This window comes from Rhipicephalus sanguineus, chromosome 3 (assembly GCF_013339695.2).
Source record: "Rhipicephalus sanguineus isolate Rsan-2018 chromosome 3, BIME_Rsan_1.4, whole genome shotgun sequence".
Lineage (NCBI taxonomy): Eukaryota > Metazoa > Arthropoda > Arachnida > Ixodida > Ixodidae > Rhipicephalus > Rhipicephalus sanguineus.
The window spans coordinates 141349498-141371867 of record NC_051178.1 but is presented as its reverse complement, the minus strand read 5'-3'; the positions used below and the strand labels follow the sequence as shown (position 1 = coordinate 141371867).

General features: G+C 48.0%; 1 protein-coding gene across 1 annotated transcript in view; it reads right to left on the bottom strand.

The window, feature by feature from the left end:
- Positions 1-22370, bottom strand: part of LOC119387301 (fibrillin-2-like) — a 126455-nt gene that overhangs the window by 8728 nt on the left and 95357 nt on the right. Inside the window, 19 exon segments of the mRNA XM_049414154.1 lie at positions 288-416; positions 863-979; positions 1707-1829; positions 3257-3382; positions 3947-4000; positions 4250-4390; positions 5136-5261; positions 6801-6923; positions 7514-7636; positions 8771-8893; positions 9425-9550; positions 10687-10749; positions 13432-13587; positions 14503-14628; positions 16321-16440; positions 16576-16701; positions 18254-18376; positions 19040-19165; positions 21760-21888. Coding sequence (XP_049270111.1) covers positions 288-416; positions 863-979; positions 1707-1829; positions 3257-3382; positions 3947-4000; positions 4250-4390; positions 5136-5261; positions 6801-6923; positions 7514-7636; positions 8771-8893; positions 9425-9550; positions 10687-10749; positions 13432-13587; positions 14503-14628; positions 16321-16440; positions 16576-16701; positions 18254-18376; positions 19040-19165; positions 21760-21888 — 2280 coding nt within the window.

Below are 22370 nucleotides of genomic sequence, written 5' to 3'. Positions count from 1 at the left end.
TGGTGCCGACGGAGAGTTTTCAATTGAGACAATTTTGTGAGTATAAGACGCGATTCTGCTTCCATAAAGGAGTGACAAGCTGGATTAGTTGATATATCACGACTGCTGCGATATCTACTGCGTTATGCTAAATATGACAAAGTTACAGACAAAATGTCTTCGTCACTTCATCCGTCGTCGTTAGCTCCGCGCTTTAGCTCTCATTAGTAGTTTGCGTCCATGCTTCGAACAATGTCAGAGTAGTTGAATGACACCACTAAGCACCGCTTTCTGGGAAACGCGCGTACCTTTGCAGGACTTTCCGGAGGCGTCGGTGATGAAACCGCGCAGACAGTTGCATCGGTAGGTGCCCAGCATGTTAGTGCATGTGCCGCTTGGGGCGCACAGGTGCGGCTGTTCCTGGCACTCGTTGACGTCTACACAAGCAGGACACCGCCAATTAGCTTCCCGCAGGCTGTTGAATGTCGCATCAGATATACTAAAAGCTACATTGTCTTAGCAATTAAGCGAAACGAATATCAGCGCCCACATCAACCACATACGAGTAGGAAAAGATTCTTAGAAATCAGGCTTGCTCTTTAGCTGCATGATTTTCCTTCATTTGCGAAGTGATCTCCGGCTGCATAGGCGTAGCCAGAGGAAAGGAGAGGTCTTGGCCCCAACAATATTGTGTTACACGCGCACATTATACTGCCCCTTACCCCCCCCCCCCCACCCCTTCCCCCTCTTTTCCAAGTAAAGTCCCGACTGCGCCCCTGCTCTACTGTGTCTAATAGTTTGCTTTGAAGATCAGTCTTTGACCCATCGATCACACACAGTTTGTATCTCGAGTTCACGAAAATGAGTAAGTTGGCGTGCGTACCGAGACATTGGTTCTCGTGGGACTTGTATCCGCTTTTGCATCCGCAGCGGAAGCTTCCGGGCGTGTTGACACAGCTGTGCTGGCAGTTGTGTCTGTCCGTCGCGCATTCGTCGATGTCTGCCAAAAGATATGCAAAGGCAAACAACGAACCCAATTCACTCCGAGTGATCGTGGATACAATCCTTTCACTGCGTTTACCCAGAGTGTCACGGCCAGGCGCTATCTGAATAAGAAAAGAGAAAGGCTGCATTGCACTGCAAAGCTTCATCGTTCTCTGCACGTTGTATTTTTTTTCATCCAGCTGACTACGCGGAAGCGTAAAATCTCATTACGTTCCGGTGCACTCTGCGTAGCTAGAACAACACCGAGTTATCGCCTCGATCCCTGCAGACGTTCTCTTAGAGCCGCACTTTTAAGATGCGGCGTCGAGGAGTGCGTATGCGTTATGTCCGCACTCATAATACTCCAGGGGATCGTTCGATGCGCCGCCAATTGCGTTCTTTGGCACGGGTGCTTCTACTACGTGTCAATAACCAATTTCCCGTCACGATAATGCGATCATTCGAACGCTGGTCACGTTACCTAGAGGGGGCGAGTTCGATGCCTACGGATGCGGTGTTTATCTACCATTTATTTATACCGATATTGTGGCCGATATAACATGCACACTTACGCGTACTCATAAATGCTTTTCATGTACACGTATAAGCGTATAAATATGATTCGATCATTTCCTCTCAAACGAAGGGGAATCACAGAAGTGGGCTTCTCCCTGCGATGACTCTTATTGCGGGGAAGCCAGCTTTGTTTGTCGAGGGGGAACGCTTTGAGGGGTTGGCCTTACCTTTACACGACCTTTTGTCCTCAGCTAGAGTGTATCCCGGCTCGCAGCCGCAGATGTAGCTGCCGTCCGTGTTGACGCACTTGCCCTTGCAAGGTGGCACGCTCTGCTCGCACTCATTGATATCTGTACGCGGGGAAATAGGCGTAGATTTTGCTGCATCACCCATGTGCGAACGGCACGATTCGTGCACTGTCGTGTACACAAATGAAAGACGAGAAGAAAATTTCGGGCAGCTGCAGCGACAATGCGTGAGACTGAAATAAGTATAGGGGAAGATGGAAGGTTGAACAGATGAAAAATCCTTGAACAGGGCAGGGGGTGTGGCTGGAGCCAACGTTTAGACTTGACTTTGTCAAGGCACGTTGATGCCTTGACGAAGACAAGTCTGCTTGTCGAAACGTTGGCTCCAGTGACAGCCCCTGTTCAAGAATCTTTTTCATCTCGTCAACGCGTGAGTTTAGTGCATGAATCTTCTACAAAGGTACCATGTATATTGTCGGACAGGCGACCGGCAACGGCACGCTGAAGCGGTAATGAAGCTCGCCGTTGTCGTTCCAATTTGACATATTACATTGGGCTTTCACTTGTACACGATTGTGTTGTTCAAAGGCAAGATCGATAATGGAGTACGATGAGGGAGCATGACACTCTATTACGATGTGCTTTCGTAGACACGTCACAATGAGATACAGCTCATTGCGCTGTTGCGGCAATCACCCTGTAAATGCGGCTAGCGAGCGTCTACGAGGCAGTGGTGCGCTTATCAGTGAAAGCTGTAACAGTACCACTTCGTTAAGGTCCCATCGTGCGAAACAGATTTGTGGCTTGACCAAAAAGAATCACTGCATCTCCAAGAAGTGAATGATGACTAGTGGGCGAAGCACGTGGGGATCGTTCGGTGTTACCGTAAATCACCCGTGACTCTCGTGTATTTTTCACTCCAGCGTGCATTGTGCTGTCACATGCTTGATTGATGAGCGCTTAATGTTGGTGTTTTTACAGTGTTTTGTCATTTTATTTTTGTCCTTAGTAGCGAGGGAGCAAGGCCTCGAGGAGCTCAACGCACGAGACTGACGTAATGGTGGCGTCGCGATGAAAGCTCGTCCTCTCTGCGTGGAGAGATCCTAATCGTCTCTGCAGGCATTTTCACAAAATTGTTCTCTCTCTCTGTTCACCTCTTGTTACCCTTTACATGTTTTGTTTTTACAGTGTTTTGTCATTTTATTTTTGTGCTTGTTCACCTTTTGTTAACCTTTTTTCACTGATGTTTTCGGTTTCGATTGTACACGGTGCTGTGGGTTTCGGTTTCGTGTACCGTGACGGCCGAACGCGGATGCATAGACAAGCCACGGCCAACAAGACGGAGAAGACTTCTCCTTGGCGCGAGCGCGCACTCACTTATCATCATCAAGGCGCTCGAAGAACAAGAGGAAGAAGACTTCTCCTTGGCGCGAGCGCTGTTGGTTTCGGTTTCGTGTACCGTGACGGCCGGACGCGGATGGGCGGACAAGCCTCGGCCGTAAGGTGCTTCGCCCCTAAAAAAATCTCACCGATGCAATTCACTCCGAAACTGTCGGCCTTGTATCCCCGGTCGCAGCGGCACCGGTAGGAGCCCTGGGTGTTGATGCACAGGCCGTTCTTGCACCGTCCGGGCATCAAGTTGCACTCGTCGATGTCTGCGCAGAGCCAGACGCGTTTCGTTTGATTACGCGTTCTAAGGAAGTACATCGATGAAGTTGCGTTGCGCCTCTCTCTAAACCTGCGTGTTACGAGTCTTATTAATTTCCTCGGTTCATTTTTCTTTTATTTTTATTTTTATTTTTCTTAGACAGCGAATAGATATCGGCACTCCAAGAAAAAACTTGGTGAATGGCATCGTCGAGATGCCAGCGGCGCCGAATACTTGATGAATCTTGAGACGCAGTATGTGCCGTGTGACGGTGATCTTGTTAAATTACAGCAAGACGGCAAGTTGGGCCAGTTGGTTGGGATTCATCTTAACTCGGTTACAGCGCAACGATAGACAAGGACGTGTTGTTCGTTTCCTTCTTTTGTCCTTGTCTATCGATGCACTGTAACCGAGTTAAGATGAGTCTTGTTAAATTAGTTTAGTTATTTGCTTTATTTTAAAAATGATACGTTTCGGTTCTTTAGGATGACAGCGCAAACGTGGGTATAAGAGAACGATTGTAACAACAACGACAAATCACATTGATGCCGCATTTTGTTAAACTGCTTACCTTTACCGTCAGAGTCGAAACCCGTTTCGGCTGGACACAGCTGGCGGTATTCTCCTGCGAAGATAGTCAGGACAAAACGATGATACCTTTTATGTAGATATATTTATGGAGGCTTATTTAGCTCGTATTTAAAATAAGATAGAGTATACTTCAAAGCTCAGTTTTTTTTTTTTCATCGCTTCAACATCGCTTTATTTTCATCCCTGCGCACGCCTATGCGCGTTACCGTATGTATGCCCAGTGTGTACTGGGCTACATAATTGTAGCTGCACGACGGAGCGAGTACGAATACTAAAGACTGACTCGAGTTCCGGAGCGGGCAGGCCTCGCAGTGCGGGCCCCAGGCGACTCCCACGCTGCAGCAGCACTGGTCCCGCGACATCTCGCCGGCGCCCGTTGTCGGGCACGACGAAAAGGTCACGTAGCACATCTCCAGCCGGGTGTCTGCGGGAGAAAAATAAAGGAGTTTTGAGTCGGCCGCCTTCCTCGGGATGGCCGCGATCGAGGCGCCTGAAGCAGCGGCTTACGGACATTGTGAGGCTGTGATTGTCGAACTTTCGCTGTTTGGCACGTTCTGAAAGGCTGTTGTCCGATCGCTTACTTTCTGCCGCAGTCATTTAGTTCCCCTCTTCTTTTCTCCTTCCTTAAGATAGCTTAGAATGCTTCAGCCCGGTCCTTCAGCACAAAGAAGCCATCCGGAATGACCCTTGTTACTGTGCAGTTCCTCTGTTCTATAGCTTTTTAAGGACGACGGGCTTGTGAGAACGCCCCCTGACTTGTGGTGCAGTCCCGCACGCTTAGCTGAATCCACCGCCTTTTTTTTTTCTTTTTCAATTTCCTTGTCTCTCTCTCTCTCTCATCTTTTTTTACCCTTCCTCAATCTCTCAGTGTATACAGGATAGCAAACCGGAAGCTTATCTGATTAACCTCCCTGCCTGTATTCTGTTCTGTATTTTCTCGTACTTTTCAGAAGGCGTTCGCCGTTACACGTGTGCGTCTTGATTAAGTACAATCTAGTTAGCTTCAGTTCAACTCATTCTCTCTGTTTTCTCTCGTTCCCTGGCTGACTGACAATTAGGTGCGTTCAAGAGAGCGTGCATTGGTTTACCGCGCCTTTGACCAATTTTAAGAAATAATTTGAAGATCGCGCAGTTCAACGTTGTGGTTGCAAACACGTGGTGAGGCTCACCGTGGCACTGCTTGCCGTCGCGGCTGCTCTGGAAGCCCCCGTGGCAGTGGCAGCGGTAGCCGCCGCGCGTGTTCACGCAGTCGCCGTTCTGGCACACGTCTGGCTCTTCACGGCACTCGTCGATATCTGTTATAAAACCCATTTGCAACAAATTCACCTGGCGACAGTGAAGCAACAGTTTAGTTTTCTTTTCTTCTATCTTTAGGACAGACTACGCACAAAGGAAACCGTAAGAACCCGCGTACATATATAACATAAGGGTTCATGACCTTGTGTTTGGCAAGCCACGTTTGCTTCTCGTACCGCATTTGGGTACCACTGCTTCTATAGGGGTTTTCTTGCGTTTTAGTATTGGCGAATAAGAGAAGCCTCAGCCTAGAGCCAACATTTGGATAGTGGGAGTATAGTTCTTGTCATGTCATGTCTTTCCAATCGCCCTTGCAAAAAAATTGGCCGCGTATCTGCGCGCTTCTCTGCAAATGTCGTCGAAAGACGATAGTCTTCTGCCGGCCTTACTACATGAGTCCTCCTCCTTTATATTGAATCGCAGCATATGGCTCCTAGCGTCGCATTTGCAGCGCAGCTTAAAAAACACTAGCATTTTCAGCGCAGCGCAAGAAACACTAGGGTCTTTAGAATTACGTATCTATGTATTTTCTATTAAAGGAAACACACCACCTAATACTTACGTATTGATGTTGCGCCTCAGGTATGCGTAAAATTTGCTTTTTGATCGACAATGTTCACAAGTATGAACGGCGATACCAGTGCAAGGTTGCTGGGCGTTCAGAAAGTGGTTAAACTATGGCCGGGTGGCTGAATCGGGTGACAGACAGACAAACTGAAAGACAGACAGACCAAAATTTCTGCGTCTAAGTTCCCCAAGAAAGACTATGAGACTATCGTCTTTAAAAGTTTCGTGGGGCCAGAGCATTCGTATGGGGAAGGATTACCAGCGAAGCTGCATTGGCGTCTCTGCTGTAGACGCCTGTCAGCTCGTTTTCTCGGGCGTGACCGACTGCAGATGGCGACGTTCTTCCTTGGACTTATGGTCTTTCGACGCATTCTCCGCTTTTGCACGGTGGTCCCGCCTTCGCTGTCCGTATTCGCGTTGTTGCTGTGGACGCCTTTCCGCTTTGTTAGCTTTTTTTTTTTCTCTCCGGCATGAACGCGCAGCTCGGTATCGGTGTCTCGCTTTCTCCAGTTTCCGCAGGGCTCTACGTCATACCACACATCGCTGAGGCAAGCGCCGCCGCGCGAGCGCGCTACGCCAGCTGCGCCGTCTCCACGTTTTTGTCTACATACGGACGCGAGCCGACAAAAATACACCCCACCCCCTTACTACCGGGTATCGCATGGGCTAGAGGTAAGCAGCCTCGCTGTAAAATCTCTAGCTTGTTAAATAGGTGAGGAGCGAGTTTCCTGTCGGAACGTTGGCTTCATTTTAAAGGCTGTTAACTGCGCTAGTAAACACGGACAAAGACGAGGGAAGACAGCTAGGACGCGAATGTGAACCAACTAGCCCGACTTGGTCCTCTACTTCAGTTGGCTTCATGTTGAGGCTTCTTTTGTTCACTATGGATTAGCGCGCAATGTTTGTTACTTATGAACGTGGTATCGATAATTCTTCGTCGACTACATAACGGAACGCATATACGGACATACCCTCGCAGTCGTCTCCATGGCCGGAAGGCCTCATGCCGTCAGGGCAGACGCACTGGAAACTGCCCACTAGGTTCTTGCACGCAAAGCGGCAGCCGTGGGTGCCAGCCGCACACTCGTCCAGGTCTGCGTAAACACAGTTGACGTCACACAAGTACACAGTGTCAGGATAGCGCTGACCTTCATTACTCATCCTGAACCGTAAATTCTCGCGGGATTTTAAAAATATGTGAGCATCCACTATGTTCTACTGACTACGTGCCCTAATCGTAGTATAACGGCTATCATGATCAAGTGCACATGCATATCATTACTGAAAGGAACGCGATCGAGATACGTAAGTCGAAATATACCAATTGGTGTTCACATGAGGCAACATTCGATGTAATGTGATGAAGAAGAATGACGTAACGTAATGTTTACGACTGGATGGCTGTACCGAAGGATTGTTTCTCTCTCAATCTACCATTCTTTTCTTCATTACCTTTCTGCCTTTCCTTACCGCTTTCCAAGTGCAGGGTGTAGCAAGTGTATATTTAATATTCGGTTAACCTCACCGCCTTCCGCATATCTTTTATATCTCCCTCTACGGTACATTCAGCAAAGGATTACGCATTCATTGACACTTCGTGTTTTTTTCCCTCCATCTCATACTTTCATTCGGGTTTAATTGTCAACAATAATTATTTCGTTTTACTTTGTAGCGGCGTACATACCTTGGCAGTGCTTTCCATCGGGCGCCAGTTCGTACCCATAGGGGCAGGTGCAGCGGAACGAGCCAGGCGTGTTGACGCACCGGAACGCGCACCCGTCCGTGCCCAGGTGACATTCGTTCACGTCTGTACGCGCAAGAGTCCGTGGCGATAGCGTTACACAAGCGCGAAAGAAAATTCTTCAACGAGTAACACGATGCTAAAACAGGATTGTCACCACATAACAGATTAAATAAAAAGCAGGCAGTTGCGTGGTGGCAGCTGCAAACACACACTTACCCAAACCCAGTCATCTTTCGTCTCTGTTACCCTGATCTCTATTTGACAGACAAATGTAAGATGTAAGATGCAAGGGCAACCCCGGGCCACATACTATGGGAGTGCTCGAGCTTAGATGACAAGACACACAGAAACCACGAGGAGGCAGTATCGAACCGCAGGGCGCGCTGGGAGGAGGCTCTGCTCAGCTCCGCATTAGAAGAACAACTGTGGGCCGTCCAGCGAACCGAGGAAGCCGCCCGAGCCCAAGGGCTCGCGGCCGATGCCTAGGCCGGGGCTGACGCTCACCCCGAATCAACTTCGCTGGATTTTATAAATAAAGTTATTTAATGATCATCATCACGAATAATTATCTTGTCACCGGTACGGCTAAGGTGGTAGCTTTGAATGCGGCTGTCGCGCTGCTACCAGAGAAAGATAATATAAGTAGAGAAAGGTAAACGCTATGTAACAGAGAGGTGCCTGGTTTGTTATCCGGTGCAGAAAAACATGCAGGAGAGCATGTATCGAAGGAAAGAGAAAATAAAGACGCTGTCTGATGAGCATATTACGTGCAAGGAAGACGTGAAGTCGTCAGAGCCACTTTGACGGGTTTGTTAATCTCGAAAACGCGTCACAACGCATTCAAAGCTTCGTCCGCGCACCAACGAACGGGAATAAGATTGCCGAGCAAGTTCTGTGGAAGCAATGACCCGTTTGTCACATGACACCAATTCAACGAAGAACGACTGTTTGTGCGCGCAACATTGAGGCCGCTCACTCGATATGTGGTCAGCCACTTTGAATATGAGCTCGCTGCGACCACTTACAGCGCAATCGTCGTTAACCGTTGCTCCGATGTGGGCGGAATGTTCTCTATAGTTGTCACACCGTATATGAATGACTGAAGGAGCCTGGCGTAGTGACTGATTTGTAATTATGCGCTATAACTAAATGAACTATTTTTCACGAGATGGCTAATAGGTATACTTTTAGTCGCACCTTCGCAAACCTGGTTCAGGCCGGGTGCATAACCATCCTGGCAGCTGCAGTCAAATCCTCCTATGGTGTTGGTACAGCGGCCATTTCCGCACACTCCGGGCTGTTGGGAGCACTCGTCCACATCTGCGGTGTGGAAGAGAACGTGGTTGAAAGGCAGCATCAGGAGAGGGGGCAGGGGAATCATACAAAGCTGTGCAGCTCCCACGGATGTGTAACACGTGGAAACGCTTGTTACACACGTGTAACATGTGTGTAACAAGCGAGACTGCACACGGTTGACTCCATCGTTCGAGCGAGGTACACGCCTTGCTCGCGCATTGTCCTCCTTAATAAAGAACCTCTCGCTAATCAGATAGACGCAGAATACTCAAAGCTCCATAAACAAGAGCCAACAACCGAAGGAAAACAGTTTTGTCCCGGTCAACTTCGATAATAAATAAAATGTGTTATGACATCAATTTTTGCACTAGCAATGTTTTCTTTTTGAAGAATAGATGTAAACGAAGACATTTTGTTAAGGCGGTACGTAGCACTTTAAATTTTCACTCTGAATCCTCTGAGCCCTGCAGTTTGCCTTTTAGCTGTCTATGGGAACGTGTTCTGGCGACGGCAAAACCATGCAACACATGACCTTTGTGCAGAACAGTGGCTTACCCACGCAGCTCCGTCCGCTCGAATCCAACTTGAATCCGTCCTCGCATTCGCAGCGGTACGAGCCGTCCGTGTTGATACACCTGCCGCTGCTGCATATGTCCGGGATCTTGACGCATTCGTCGATGTCTTCTCAGGCGAGCATGCGGACAGGAAAAAAAGGAGAGTGCGAAATGTCGTTCCTCAGCGATTTCTTCCGTCGCATCCCCCCAGCGTATACCCTTTTCCTTGCTTAGTTCGTTACGCAAGAATCTCCATGCCGTCATATCGCATATGATTTCGTGAAATAACACACAGGCCTTAAAGGGTTCATGAACCGCTTTTCCATGAAAATCATCGAATGACCTCAGTATCGGAGTTTATTTCCTCACGAATCGATTTCGGCAATAACTTCTCGAATCAGTCAAGAGCGAGCGGAGTTACAGGGATTTCTCGCGCGCTTCAAGCGCTTTCTCTCTTCTTTCGTCACGCAGAGCGCGTTGGAAGCTACACAGGGAGAGATGGTCAGAGGGAAAGAAGTTACGTCAACGTGCGTTACGAGCTTGAGCGCACGTGATGAAACGCGATCGCTCTCTCCCCATTGGCGTAGCCAGGGGGTGGCACACCGGGTCCGTGCCCCCCTCCCCAGGGGCGTAGCCAGAAATTTGTTTCGGGGGGTTCAACCATACTTTATGTATGTTCGTGCGTGCGTTTGTATGTGTGCGTGTATACGTATATACGCAAGCAAAACTGAAAAATTTCGAGGGGGGTTTGAACCCCCCCCCTTGGCTACGCCTCTACCCCTCCCCCCCGAAAATTATTTCTGCCTACGCCCCTGTATCTCCCGTTGCGATTCCTGTGCGCGACTGTGGCCCACCGTGTAATGTCAGCAGACATGTGGTACCCACCACCAATTAGCACGCGGTGGCACACCGTGGCAAGAAGCGCATCTGATCCAATCGCAGCTCTTGATTTATGTCGGCTATTGGCCAGTAGCGCGCTGTCTGCTGTTCGACGTCGAACAGCGGGCGCCGGCAGCTCCGGAGAGGGTGAACAAAGGTCTTTGTACGGAAAGAGGGCGCCTGAGAAAATGACAACCTCGCGTTCCACTTTTAAGCTCTCTTTGCTGCGCAGGACTGCAAGATTTGGCTGAGATCTGATATCCGAAGGGATGTGTTTTCTCACCAAGCCCGAGGACCGGTTCATGACCCCTTTAAGGACGCTTTGCAGCCGTTACAGTAATGCGTCGATGCGTGTATAAGTAAAAACAGGATGCCATTTCTTACCCAACGTGCTGCCGTCGACTTGCACGAAGCCAGGGCCCAATGGACATAGTGCCCTGAAACTGCCTTGTTAGGCATCGAGAACACATCACATTAATTTACTGCTTTCATTGGGCAGCTGCATCAAAGCATTGTTTAACAGCACACATCAGACAGCATGCGAGAGAGTGGTGTGAAATATGTTTTCGTGTTAATGCTCTACACGTTGGTGAACGAAGCTGCAGGGTGTATATTTTGCGAAGACGCACTCTAAGAACGAGAACAGTGCCGGCGAGCTCATTTTTTTTTTTTTTCGGGTATAACTGTTTGTCTCACACATCGCTTTCTTATTGAACGTTCGCAATAAGATTGATGGCAAGGATAGTAAAGGCGTTCTCTTGGGGAGAACGGGTCAATTTTAGTTCGAGTCTGAATTATGAAAACACTTTGTAAGGAGTTGCGTTTGAACTCGGTTGTGTTTACGTAGTGGGTGAACGAGTGATGACCTCCCGCCCCATCGCCCCCTTCTTAAAAACAATAGTGCGATTTGATACGCCGACGACTCAGGCGCGCACGTTTTAACGCGGAATCAGTTTTGTGAAATTTGTCTATTGATAAACTAAGCGAAAGTTCCTTCTGTACATTTTTATTACTTTAATTTTTAAATTTTGCAAGCTTGATGGGGGTGTGAGGAACAAAACTGTGTATAATGTTACGCTTAGCGGGTGTTTGCCAGATAAACGCAGATCGATAATAGTGACACGCAGCTGCGGCCATAATGAGATAAAAAAAGAAGAAAGGGCCAACGGTTAAGGGTTACGCAAAGAAAAAAAAAGTAACTATGTTACAGAAATAGTTTTGCAGGCACTTCTTATAGGTCTACCTATTTTGGCTCTACAATGACTTTTCTCTTTCGTTGCGCACAAGCCATATAGATCGTAAATGTTCCATGTTAATCTTAAGTGTAAGTTGACAAAGCGACAGACTCTGTGCATACTAGTTAGGAACAAGATATAGCTAGACAATTCCTAAGATTTACGGGCAAAAGTTTCCGTGTAATATAGCGAAAGTATAGTTATGCATTCATGTAGGTGGGTAGATGAGATTAAGAAGCTTGTAGGTATAACGTGGCAGCAGAAAGCACAGGACCGGGTTGATTGGCGGAACATGGGAGAGTTATGCAGGCAGGGCTGGGCAGTATCGCGATACAAGAGTATCGCGATGGTATTTCAGAGATACTTCTGAGTATCTGTATTTCTGTATCGAGATACATTTGAAAAATGTATTTGTATCTCAGTAGTGAAATACATTTACGATGTATCGCCTCTATCGCGATACTATGCAGGACACGGGTATCTCGTTACATTGTTTTCTTGTGTCGGAAATGAGTTTAGGCGTGTTTCCAATGGGGGAATGGCGTTTTTTTTGCGCCAAGACAAGCAAAGGCGCGCCGCCGGTCGCCGACAGATAGGGCGGCGATGGTTTCCCCTCAAGCACAGAATGGTCCACGTGGTAAAGCGCGCGACGTCGCAGACGGCACCACCGCGGGGGCAGTGTTGTGGGCCTCTGCCGACGAAAATCGCTGTCTCTCAAGGTCAGCGCAGCACGCCTAATTTTTTTCGAGTGACAAGCCATTACTTCGGGATCCCCCGCGCGGATACCGCCTTGGAACAGGCTTTGCAATGCTTGGCGTGCGTTCAGTTCTCAAAGCGGCGGCCCTTCCAAAAGCAGTTCCCGTAGTCGCGGCGGAAGTGACTAGAAGATGGCTATCTTTGACGTGCTTTCAGCCACCTCTCCAATGTCAGGGTGCGTTTCTAATTGATTACATGTGTGAAAGGGTCTTTGTGGTAGCAGGCTCCCCCACCGCCGGAGCCGACTTCGCCTGTTGCGGCTTTCTGAAATGGGTGCTGGTAGCGTCGGTGGTGGTGACAGCTTCATTGAAGACGACAGGGTCAAACGGCTTAGGATTCCGAAGATGGGGACAGACTTCGGATTCTGAACAGTCAGAACAACCCAAGTGAGGGCGGAAGCGTTTCGGTATCTAGATGACCCGAGAAGAGATATCGCCACGCTGCAGGGCAATCCGGCAATGAAGGCGATATTTATTCACTATAACACGAATTTCGCTCGCCTTCAGCGGTAGGCAGACTTTTTTTCTTTCGTGAGTCTTGTGCTGAGGCTGAACCGACGCTGTTAGAAGACAGCCTATTTGAGAAGCCTACACAGCAACGTTCTCAGCAAAGCAGATCTTCAAAATAAATGTGTGCTTTTTCTCAAATTCACTGGTGTTCATTAGTGATTCGAGTGATTTGCTATTTCTAGCATAGCTTAGTTTGTTCGCAAAGTATGTCGATTTCGGTGTCCACTCCTTGTTACTGTTGCTGTGAAATAGTGTATTTTCATTGCAATTGATACTTTTAATTATGTCATTATTACTATTTATGTACTTTGTCCACCCCCTACCCTGCAATGTCTTAATGGCGCTGAGGGTACTGTAATAAATAAATGAACTGAACGTTTCGATGCGCTGTAACTTTAATTACAACATTATGCTGCACTAATAAATGCCTTGCGTAGTATGAGCATCCTTCAAATAAAAAAAAAAGGCATTCCAGTATCTGTATCGCTGTAAACTGTATTCCGGAATACTTTTTCGTTTATTGAAAGTAATATCCGTTACGTTAAAGGCAAATGTAGGGAATACTGATGATGATAGTTATGCAGGGAATAACGTGACTGCTCTCGTCGTCATGTGACGTCTACACTCACTCTCCGATGGCGACGGACAACGCGTGCAGTGCGAGTCGTCACCCCAGGCGGCCGATCCGTGCATGCAGCAGCACTCCTGGCGGCTCATGTTGCTCGGCCGTGGCTCCGAGCACCGCTGACCGTGGTACCGCCGGTAGCAGTGGTTCTGCCGCAAGTCTGATCCAGACAGGGAAGAAAGAAGCGGTATACTTTGTCAAAGTGTGAAAGATCATTGTTGAGGTTTTATGTCCCAAAACTACGATATTACGAGAGACGCCGTAGCGAACGGCCCCGGAAATTTCGACCACCTGGTTTTCTTTTTCTTTAACGTGCACCTAAATGTAAACACACCGGGCTCTAGCACTTTTCCTCCATCGAGATGCGGCCACCGAGGACGAAATTCGATCCGGCGACCTTCGGGTCAACAGTCAGGCACCATAATCACTAGACCACCGCGTTGGACCAAGGGCGAAATATTCTTTCCCAAACAGTGCAGTTAAGCTCTGTCACGAAGGTACCATGCATCTAGAAGTGTGAGGATAGGCCACGCAGAAGTGCTGCTTGGAAAACTGGACAGGCAGCTACCTTTCGAGGTACTTTATTTTGGGCCAATATTTTTTCAGCATGACATTATGCGTATGCAGTCAGGTCGCTGAAAAACGCTTTGTCATGTCCTTGCCACCCCCATTACCCTGCATTTCTAAATATGCCAGAACTAAACGTGACCGCGCTCCGTCTATCGTACGAGCACTGCCGTGTCATTCGAGGTGTTCTTGGAGATGCGCATTTCGTACCGTGAACAGGAAATGCAGTTTCGCTGCGTTCCTCGCTAACTCTGCCGAAAGTTCAAGCGAAACTCGCGCCTGGGATAATTTGGTATTGCCACCAAGTCCGATGTGACACGCCGCGCTATGAATAAAATCTTCCTCTCATTCGAGTTAGCCAATCGATAATTTGACCATGCGGCTTCTGCGTTTCGAAGACGGGACACGGACGAAGCTGATGTATTTGCGAAAGCGCCAATTAAGTTTATTTTAAGCGGGGCGAGACGCCCTCGAGGCGCTCTGGTATGTATACACCGTGTGCGCTTACCGATGCAGCTCTTGCCGTCCGTGGAGAGCCGGAATCCCGGCGGGCAGGTGCACGTGAAGCTGCCGCGTGTGTTGGCGCACACTCCGCCCAGGCACAGCTGTGGGATGGACAGGCACTCGTCTACGTCTGCGGGGAATCAGCAAGTGGCGCGATGCTTTACTGATGGGCGGCAGCGGAATACAACAAGTACAGGCGAAGTCGTTGAAGGCGCCGTGCAACACTTTTTTAACATGTCGGAAAATGTTGCCAATTGGTAGTCGAGGCTCGCGCGAACATGTGAGCCAAACGTGATAGCGCAGCACGCGGCGTGAAATTTAAAATTAAATTTCAAAGTCAACCAGAAATCGCTCGCTCTTCTCTTGACAAATGATGTCATACGCTGAATTTTTACTGAGTCGTAAGCGCATAAGCACGGCAGTTGGCTGATCTGAGCATCATGAGCTACATAGTTACCACGGCCGCCACGAGATGCCGCGACGTGCCCGCGACGCGCTCTATAGTGCTACAGTTACACACTATATCGAATTACACCAGCGCTCTCGTTATGGCACTGAAAGTGAGCCGCACGTCCCAAGAAAAAAAGAGGAAATAATGTGCTCAAGGTTATGACGCGTGCTGACGTGCCGACATGGCTTCTTGCCCCCTTTTCATTCCCTGCCTTCCCTTTTTCCCTGCGTCGCTTTCAGCGCGGTCACTGGGACGAAATGAGAGAGAAAGCGCTTATGACGTTCGACAAATCACTTTAACTCCGCTCATACATGACGAATTATTTAAAAAAATTCGTGAGTAAATTTGCCAGGGAATAAACTTCGACAACGAGGTCATTTGATGGTTACTTAGAAAAGTGTTGCAGGGCTTCTTTAAGACATCTTTGCTGTCTTACCGGACACTCGTCGTAACCGCCTAATTTCGAGTGTTCTAGCAAAACGTTGGGGTAGGCGTGCAACTGTCAAACACTTAATATTGCTGTTTCTCTTGTTACTCAACATTTCTTTAAGGAAACTGACGTATTTTTCTGCTGCCAAAATGTGGAATCCATATGCTGCACTCATATATAAGCTGTGGTTGAAGGATGGCTGTTTCAGCAGCAAAAATATTCGACTAGTGCAGTTGTCTTTCTCAACACCCTGACGAAGACGAGTCTCCTTTCATAGTTAGAATCAGTCTGTTGTGATGATTAAAAAGATTACAGGATGCTGATTCGCAGAATGAGGATGGAAATTTTGTCGAGATTTTGGTCGCAGGGACGTGCTGTTCGACAAATTTGATCGAGGCTCCATCTTGCCGCATGTGTCCTCGACTCATAAGCATAGCCTGATTAACGTTTGAAAGTGCACAGGACGCATAGCCGTGCTGCTGTCGCTGCACACCGACCAAGCTGGACTGTGTTTGCTGCCAACTTCATAGTAAGGTGATTGCCGCTAGATTATGTCTGCTGCTTATACACAAGCGAGACCGACAAACATCAATTTCTTCTAACATGTTGTCGTCCCAAGTAGAGGGAGCGTTTGAGCACAGCATTCGTCTGTTGCACTAACGTACAGTATTCACGGATTCAAACGCGACATCAATTTTTTTAGTTTAACTACTGGTATGAGCAACTGCTCGAGCTAACCACGCCATGTCACGGCGAATCTGGTCTCTAAAGATGGTATTGGCTCTGATCTCCGAGGTCGTGATGAAATTACACCGATGTGACCCGAACTGAAGACGGTAGAAACGAAAGTATGTGCGTTGCTTAGCCCTAAATTGTCCAGTTTCAATCCGTGAGTACTTCACATGCGAACATTCACTAAGAGATAAAAGCGTCATCCGCACCAACGCAGTGTCGACCGCTGTGCGACAGCTCGAATCCCTTCGGACATGCGCACTCGAAGGAGCCCTCGGAGTTTCGACAGGTGCCCTCCTGGCACATGTCGATCTCGCACTCGTCGATGTCTGCAACAGAAAATGCATTGAGAGAGCGAAGGGAGCAATAAGGAGATGTTAAGCAAGCAACGATGCTTAGGGCGGTCCTTCGGGGACCCTTCCTTATTGGGCCGTCAGTTAAGTACTCTCTACACGTCCGCTCACCAACGCATCTTCTGCCGTCCTCGCTGAGCTCGTATCCCTTCTGACACTCGCACTGGAAACTGCCGATGGTGTTTCGGCAACGACCGTTGTGGCAGATGCGGTACTGCGTTCGGCACTCGTCCACGTCTGCAATGTACGAGAGGAAAAATGAGACCAGACGACGAGCATTGTTGCTGCCTCTCGTAGCTCGCAACTTTCAGCTTCCACAGCAAAAGCACTGAATGTGAAGAGCAATACAACAATAACAACAAACAACGACAACAACAAGAGGCAGTTGAAGCGCGACGTTCTTCTTTGAAGTTCTGAGATGACGTCTAGTCTGCTCGTAGGTATCGACAAGTGTTGTCTGAGCACTCTTTCCTACGCGTGCTTTCAAGTACATCAGTGTCCATCGGTGCACGAGCCCAGATTGGAGGGCTGTTTTATGCCTTTAAGTTTGCGCAATATGATTCTTACTTATAGTGCCTTTTAACAGGGAGTTGTTTAAGCTTTTCGTTGCGCCGCGCGGTGTTCGCAAAACCTGCGTCTAGCTCTGACGTCACTGCGCGTTGCCTAGCAACCACCTGGCACAGCTGCGCCTCGCTTCGCCCAGCTCCAGCAATGCTCTGCATCGCCGCGCCAAGCTGCTGCGACCGCGAACCTGCTCCGTCTAGCCATGACTCCACTTCGGTCGCCTAGCAACCACCTAGCATAGCTGCACCTTCCTTCGCCTAGTCGAGCGATTGTTTCGCGCAATTTTCAGACCGGGAACGCGCGGTTTGAAGGCGAGCGTCGTGACCACTCGGCTGTCGGTAGCAGAACAAGCATTTATGGGAACTGTACGATTGCGTTGTTATGGTCGAAATAACGAGAAAAAAATATAGAGGAAGAGAAAGAAAGACAGAAAGAATGAAAGAGAGAAATTAAAAGAAACTGAGAGAGATCTAAAGGAAGAGAAAGAGACGGAAAATAGAGAAAGAAATAGATAGAAAGAGAAAGGAAGCACAGCATAGCCATGTATAGTATAGTATAGCAAGGGAATGGGAAAGTGGTGAGGAAGGAGGAGGAGGAAAGGAAGGAGGAGAGAGAGTAAAGCATAGCAAAGTCATGTATACTACAGTATAGCATGGGGTGGGAAAGGGAAGTGATCGTGAGGAGCAGGAAAAAGAGAAGGGTGAAGCCACCAGCTCCGCTGATTGCACAGTCTTCGCTTCACTAGTGCGTGGCTGCACCCCCCCCCCCTTATTTTTTCCTTTTAGGAGCGAAGCTCCTTAGGGTGTGGGTCATTCCCTCCTCTGTAGTAGTAGTATGTAGCCACCTCGCCCGATTGGCAACGGGCGAGGTGGATCGGCAACGGGCGAGCGCCGATCGGTAAAGTCCCCCCCGCCCCTCTCTCGCCTCGCGACGACAACGCTCCGCGCTCGCTGCGTTGCAGATGCGTGCTCTAGTCCCCTCCCCCCTCCCCCCCATACACATTGCAATCGGGTACCTTCCGTTACCATCTACCGTCTACTGGCACTTTCTAAACGTCAAAAGCAAGTCGGCAGGTTAATCGTGATTTTTGCTACGTATTGAAGGCCATACAATTAATTGACTGTTGGAGCTTACGCACAGAAATGCATGTTCGTTTATTTTAAATATGTGTAGTTGAAGAACTTGAAATACGGTGAGAGCTATCGTCCGGTAATCGCGCGCTTACCCGTGCAGTCGTTGTTAGGAGACAGCTGGAAGCCAGGATTGCAGACGCAGCGGTAGGAGCCCGGCATGTTCTCGCAGATTCCGTTGGCGCAGATTCCGGGACCCCGAGTACATTCGTCATAATCTGCGGCGCAAGGGTGCTGCGGCATCTCAGTCGCGCCCAGAACGCGCTATGATGTCACATTCACACTTCGGTGTCATTTTCACGTTTGCTTGAAGTTAATTAACGATGTGGCATATTGATATGAGCTTACAAGCACAATACCGCAGGAAATCTGCGTCAGAGACCTAAGTAAAAGCGTTTAATTAAAGTGAGCTATTTAGGGCAAGCCAATTCCGACAACTAGAATGCCCTCAACTGTTGGTTAAACGTTACGCAGATCAAATAAAAACGATCTGAGGGTCTTCGCACCCGATCTGTGATGGAGACCGTTTGTATCGGTGATTTCCACTGAAGTAGGACTAAAGAGAGTATTGAGTAGTGCCTCTCGGTCAGGCGGTTTTGCCTCCTAAATAGTGCTGACAGCAAGCACTGTAGTCGGATTATGGCGGGGTTTAGGTTTATAGGCGCAAATATAACATTATCACGTCAGGCAAACAACGTGAAGCGAAACAAACGAACGCTAATAAACGGGGACATAAACGAGAGGCACACATGACAGGCGCTCGTTTCTTAGCGCTCGTTTGTTTTGCATCAAGTATGAACCAACTTGCCCAAACACGTCTTGCTAAACAACGTGAAGACCGCGATAGGTCGGCGACTCAGTTTACGGATATTTCCTCCTACCGATGCAGGTGTCCCCTGATGGCGTTGCGTAGTAGCCGGGGTTGCAAGTGCATTGGAAGCTGCCGTCCAAGTTGATGCACACTCCGTTCTGGCAGATGCCCGGCTTTTCAGTACACTCGTCCACATCTAGAGAAATTTTTTTTTTCATTTCATAAATCAGTTTCTAGAAGATGAACTTTTCGCGACTAGCACTACTGGTTTGCCTATTATGTTGCCGTGCAATACATCAGTTTCAGTGATCCACCTGGAGCCGTGCAAGCGATCGCACCACCTCCATGGTCATGGACCCATTGAAAAAACATGTCATAACTTCACTAGACTCAACATTAATTAGAACAGACAAGAAAGCCGAGGAAAATATTGGGGAAGTTATTTGTAGTAATTATGATGTAAATGTGAAGAAAACAAAGTGGACGAAACGATAACTTGCCGCCGGCAGGAACCGAACCTGCGACCTTCGAATAACGCGTCCGGTGGTCTACCACTGAGCTACGGCGGCGGTCATCCTCCCGTCCACTTTATGGTGTATATATGTGCATTTAAACGTAGGAGTGTTAGTCAGCGCCGCTAGTAGCCATGACGGCGAGTGTGGAACACTCTTTTTGTGCCTGCTGGCGTCACGAAGCACGTGATCTTTTTACGAGCTGGCAGCTGATCAATAATCCCCTCGCATACTACCTGAAGGTATCAAGTCTGCCAGACCGAGACCCTCGCTATGAATGAAGGAAAGAAGTGGAAATTTTAAGGGCTTGTTTTTCTCTGCTAGACACAACGTTAATCAGAACTAATAGACGAGAAAGCCACCTTTCTTTTTTGTCTCTTAGTTCTAATTAATGTTGTGTCTAGCAAAAAAAAAAATCGAGCCCTTAAAAGCTCCCTTCTTTCGTTCATGTCATAACTTCAGTAATACAGAAGAGGTAGCTAGCTAGCTATGTTTACAGACGGATGGATAGGAGTGATAGAAGAAAGGCAGGGAGGTTCTCCAGGCCGAGTCCTGTTGGTTATAACCTGCACTGTAAAGAAATGCATCATCATCATCATCCGGACTACGCCCACTGCAGGACAAAGGCCTCTCCCATGATCCGCCAATCAACCCGGTCCTGTGCTTGCTGCTGCCACGTTATACCCGCAAACCTCTTAATCTCATCTGCCCACCGAACTTTGTCTCCCCCTCGCGCGTTTGCCTTCGCTTGGAATCCAGTCAGTTACTCTTAATGACCAGCGGTTATCTTGCCTACGGGCTACGTACCCTGCCCATGCCCATTTCTTCTCCTTGATTTCGACTAAGATGTCATTTACACCCGTCTGTTTCCTGACCCATCTTTAGGTGTGATCAAATCGGGACGTACGCGTTTGCCCAATACACGAGTTAATCTCACCCTTCAAGCCCAAGCGCGTACGGTAGCCATACTGACGCGTCCTTTGTTAGCCTCCTTGCCTTCACTTCTTCTTTTTTACACCTTAATATGATTTCATTCGTCACTGATATGACGGTTAATCGGATAATGGATGTTTTTAAATCGAATATGCAGTGCTGCATTCGTTTCGCTTGAGTATTGAACACTGTGTGGCGGTGATCGACAGCGTTTGAAGTCATTTTGCGGGAGATAGTGATGGCTTGTCCCAAAGTTGGTTGATGCATCTTGCGGTCATGCTCTAGTTAAATGGAAACTTGGTAAACGATTGCTAAGTGCGCCAAGTTAAAAAAAAAGGACGCAATGAAAGGAGACACAAAAATAGATACATGCTGGATGGTTGCGTTGGGTTAAAAGCTACATAAGTAGCCTGACGGGAACCGACGACCACACTATACAGGGCAGTAACAACAAGTAGTCCGGAGCAGGGGCGACCAACAAGTAAAACAGAATACCATATCGTAAGTACATATACAGCGGTTTACATGTATTTCCAGCACGAGAATTGCAGGAAGAAAAAGTGAAAATAAATACATGTGCATAAAAAAGCTGGAAGAAAAATGCTACATACAATAAAACACCGCTATAGCATGAATAATAAACAGAAATAATAATAACACAGAATAATAACACCGTACTACTGTAGCAATACTAGTTATTTGGAACAAAATCAAACACTGGCCATATAATGCAGCAAAAAATTCATGTAAGCAGAATAACTATGTTAAAAGAAGCGACATAAGTTGCACACAATCGAGCGCGTATCTATTTTGCACTCGATCTGTTTTTATGTCTTCCTTCGCTATGTCATTTTCCCCTCATTTAGCGTACTTCAGTCGTTTTCAAGAAGTCACCAACCTAAGAGCTAGTAAATGCGAGCTCCGCCCTCAGCCGTCGCTGACGCGCCCATAGAAAATTTGCATATGTGCCCCGTCCAGTTGCATTTGCTAATTTCCGTGACGTTCGTTTGGCTGGTTCTTGGTCGAAAACTTGCCCTTTCTGGCAAATTTCAGCAAAGATTCCGACATGACTGCTCGGAGGAGCGCAATATTTTTAAGTAGGGAAGACGACCTTTGAGTTATTAATATGCGCAGTATTTACATTGGCAGCGTTAAAGCACTTATGCTTATAAGGGAAACCACCTAGCGCGACTCTTTCGCACAGATGAATGACAGGCACTTCGCAGTTCTGGGAGCGCAGCTTGTATTTATTCTTCGGTTGCAACCGACTACAGACCCTTAAGATGACCTAATAAATTTGGTAGTCCTTTAGAGTATTGAAGGCAGAAGATATACCGGTACCCACCTTCGCAGTCGCGGCGGTTCGCCGATAGCTTGTATCCGTCGGGGCATTGGCACTCGTAGCTTCCGTCTTTGTTCACGCAGCTGGACGTGCCGGTGCACAGTCCGGGTTGCGTTTGGCATTCGTTCACATCTGCGTCGACGCAAAGCAATAACATCCGTATGTAGTTGACGTTATCAGGCTTACGGCCTGAATACAGCCGTGCTTTTTTTTTAAAACTCAATACCTTAGCTCTGCTCAGATGTTACGTAATTAATATGAAGTTTGTTACAACAATGTTGAACTCCAAAGCAATACAACAGGGCGCGGACGCATGTGAATTTTAACAGTGTCGTTAGCACTGACACGTTGATGCTGGCATCTTCGTTGTTGACAGGACGAGCGCACAGTCACTCATTGCCAGTTTTGAGAAGTACAGCTACGTAATAAAGCGAAACAGGGCAAGAGTCTTGTATGCGTTTCATAATGGTAAATTTTATTGCTTTTTCTTTAAGCTGGCTTCACTATCTTGCGAATATGTATTAAGGAGAGTACGCCTAATGGAAAGCGGCACTGTCACGGGCCTTTAGGACGCGTTCTTCAATTACACGTGCGCGCACGCGCGGCCCCCGGTA